Source organism: Propithecus coquereli, unplaced genomic scaffold, assembly GCF_000956105.1.
Source record: "Propithecus coquereli isolate 6110/MARCELLA unplaced genomic scaffold, Pcoq_1.0 Scaffold142, whole genome shotgun sequence".
In the NCBI taxonomy this organism is placed as follows: Eukaryota; Metazoa; Chordata; class Mammalia; order Primates; family Indriidae; genus Propithecus; species Propithecus coquereli.
In genome coordinates, this window is record NW_012138525.1 from 1,683,711 (window position 1) to 1,686,984 (window position 3,274).

Sequence of the window (3,274 nt, forward strand, 5' to 3'; positions counted from 1 at the left end):
CGAGACCAGCCTGAGCAAGAGCGAGACCCCCGTCTCTACTAAAAAGAGAAAGAAATGAATCGGACAACTAAAAATACATAGAAAAAATTAGCCGAGCATGGTGGCACATGCCTGTAGTCCCAGCTACTCGGGAGGCTGAAGCATAGGATCGCTTGAGCCCAGGAGTGTGAGGTTGCTGTGAGCTAGGATGACGCCATGGCACTCACTCTAGCCCGGGCAACAGAGTAAGACTCTGTCTCAAAAAAAAAAAAAAAAAAGTTGAGCAAATAGGGCTATGAAGTTTTGCTCCATCCGCTATATTCATCTGACCTCTGGCCAAATGACTACCGCTTCTTCAGGCATCTAGACAACTTTTTGCAGGGAAAACCCTTCTGCAACCAGCAGGATGCAGAAAATGCTTTCCACGAGTTTGCCCAATCCCGAAGCACAGATTTTTATGCCACAGGAATAAACAAACATTTCTTGTTGGCAACAACGTGTTGATTGTAATGGAAGCCCTTCTTCAGACGTGCCCACACAAACTAGCCGGGCAGCCCCGCCCTGCGCGAACTACATTTCCCAGAGGCCTTCGGGGTAACGTCATCAGCGAGCGCGGCTTTTTGCTCGCGAAGCCGGCTGTGGAGAGCTCGCTGTGGCAGCGGCAACATGGCGGATGTGCTAAGTGTCGGAGTCAACCTGGAGGCCTTTGCCCAGGCCATCAGTGCCATCCAGGCGCTACGCTCCAGCGTGAGCAGGGTGTTCGACTGCCTGAAGGATGGCATGCGGAACAAGGAGACGCTGGAGGGCCGGGAGAAGGCCTTCATTGCGCACTTCCAGGACAACTTGCATTCGGTCAACCGGGACCTCAAGTAGGTACCGGCTGAAGGGGGCCGGCGTCGGGGACCCGCCCCGCTCCGACCCTGCCCGACCCCGCTCGAGTCTTCCCAGTCGGGAGCTGTTCTCCATTTCCTTGCTCCCCGTTCACTTTCCGTCCTCCCCAAGACTCTGCCTGCCCCTCAGGGACACCTCATCCCCATCCCCGCTTTCCCGTCTCCCTTCTCTTGGCCTCCTAGTCCTGGCGGTCTCCCGCCGTCCTCGACCCGCTGCGTGGTCGTCCCCTTCTTGACGCGGGGCCTCTTCCCACGAACTTCCACTTCTCTGAGCTTGTCGGGTTCCTCACCTGTAAGCACTCTGCCCCATCACGCCTATCAGAATGTGCCGTTGTCCGAACAGGAGCTTGTCAGCGCTGCCCCAAACCCAAATAAGTGCACCCAGTCCGTTTGGTTACAATTCCTCGCCCCTTAACCTGGACTTCCATCAGCTCCACCCCCACCCACCCGCACACACGACAAAACAGGCCTTGATCTATTTTTCCCTCTTCCCCTCCCCTCTCCAAAGCCACCTGATCGGTACCCGCACTCCTGCTCTCACCGCTCCTGTTCAGTTCCTTCCCCAACAGAGACCCAATCTCCATGCTCTTAACCAGTTTAATCACTTGTGCTTAACCCGCAGCCCACATTCTCAATCTGGGGTCCTTTAGGGTTAAGGATTGTGCATTTCCTTCTCTTTCTGACAAGCTACCTTGCCTTCTTTACTTATACTTTGTGTTGTAAGAGGTAAATGAGAGGAGGTTTGTAAAACGCCAAGCACATAGTAGGCACTTCTTGATTGCTTAGGTCCTGAACTTGCCTTCCCCTTCCTAAGAGAGTCAGTCCTTCCCAGGAATGTTAGAATTTCAGGATTTTTGCCTTTTACTTCTCAGAACTGACCTTAGCAGAGGAAGGCATTTGGTGAGCTAGTCATCCTATGATTTCTGGACTCATTTGATTTTTCCTTTTTTTAACTTGGTCTCCTTAGTAACCAGATGGAAAGAGGAGGTAGGATGGAGGAGGAGGTGGTGGCCAAACCGTGGGTGCCTTTTTGTTTTCCCCCAAGTAGTTGCCATAGATCACACGCCCCTCAACTCCCACATCCACTTGCTGTTCTCTGGCCCAGCGCCAAGCACCAGTTAATACTTTCCCTGTTTGAGGGAATGCACTGGTGGTTCTTTCCTCGCTTCCATTTCTTCTCTAATTTGCTTCCCCTTGCAGTGTTCAGGATGTTATAACCCTTCACTATTTTAGAAACTTTAAGAATCTTGACATTACTCCTTTTCCTTCTTAAATCTTTGTACAGAAGTGCCAAGAGGAGGTGGCTGAAGATTCCAAAATGAACGTGGCATGAGAAGCTGTTCCTAGAGAGTCTTTTGTCTGCAGTTTGGGACTGGCCCCTCGGAACGTGCTCCTGGAATGTGTTTTTGTTGTTGGCTCACTTTCCCAAGCTTCTCCAGGGTTTTCCTGCTAGACTGAATTGTGTTTGTTTGACACAGCCCCCTCGGTTGTGTCTTCCCATTCCATTTGTTTATTTTATCTCTTTGTTTTGTTAAGTTTTACCATCTGTGAAGCATCATGTACAAATCTATCCCTATGTGAATGATAAATAATCATCATTTATTCAGGTACTTGCTGTTCTGCCAAATGTAGTGATCTGCACGTGGGTCTGAAAACCCTTCGTGAGAGGCAGTATTACGCTACAGTTCAAAATTCCAGAAAGGTCCCCCGCCCCACCTGATTCGAGTTGTTAAATTCTGATTTAAGGAGGCTTATTGATGGTAGTGTCCTTAACTTTTTTCCTCCTCTGTAGTGGTACTACGGAGCTCTGTTTTAAATTAAGATAAGCTTCCTTTTAGGTTTTATTTTTGTGTGTGTGTGTTTTTTTTTAATGTCCCTAATTTTTTTTACCTTTCAAAAAGTATTTCTTCTTAAGGGACTTCTGATTTATAGTTTGAAGAGCAGTCTTTGACCATTGTGGCTGGCTTCACCATGGTGGTTAAGTGGACTCAGGTTTACTTGCTTTATCTATTTACTTTTCAGTGAGCTGGAGCGTCTGAGCAATTTGGTAGGCAAGCCATCTGAGAACCATCCTCTCCATAACAGTGGGCTGTTAAGCCTGGATCCTGTGCAGGACAAAACTCCCCTCTATAGTCAACTCCTTCAAGCGTACAAATGGTCAAATAAGGTAAGGGAGATGTCATAAATGGAGCTAATCTACGAAAAGCCAAGTTTTCTTATGTTCCATAAATGCAGAAAGTGAGGGTAAGTTTTTCTTTCTTTTTTGTTCTTGATTCAGCATGGAGTTTTAGAGTTGGAAATTTTAGAATTTTCCTGCAAGCTGTTTTTTAGTCCTTTGAAGTCTTTGAGGATTAATAATGATGCTCAGGTAATTAAAAAAATTCTAGGCCGGGTGCGGTGGCTCA

General features: G+C 48.0%; 1 protein-coding gene across 3 annotated transcripts in view; it reads left to right on the top strand.

The window, feature by feature from the left end:
* The first annotated feature begins 607 nt into the window (after positions 1–607).
* The window catches only part of MED27 (mediator complex subunit 27), a 205,373-nt gene continuing 202,706 nt past the window's right edge, over positions 608–3,274 (top strand). The window contains exons 1-2 of one of the 3 annotated variants that reach the window (XM_012639658.1): positions 608–848; positions 2,892–3,036. In XM_012639658.1, the coding sequence (XP_012495112.1) occupies positions 646–848; positions 2,892–3,036 (348 nt within the window). In that variant the 5' untranslated portion in view covers positions 608–645. The remainder of the gene's footprint in view (positions 849–2,891; positions 3,037–3,274) is intronic. The other 2 variants (XM_012639659.1, XM_012639660.1) reach the window with 2 other exon arrangements.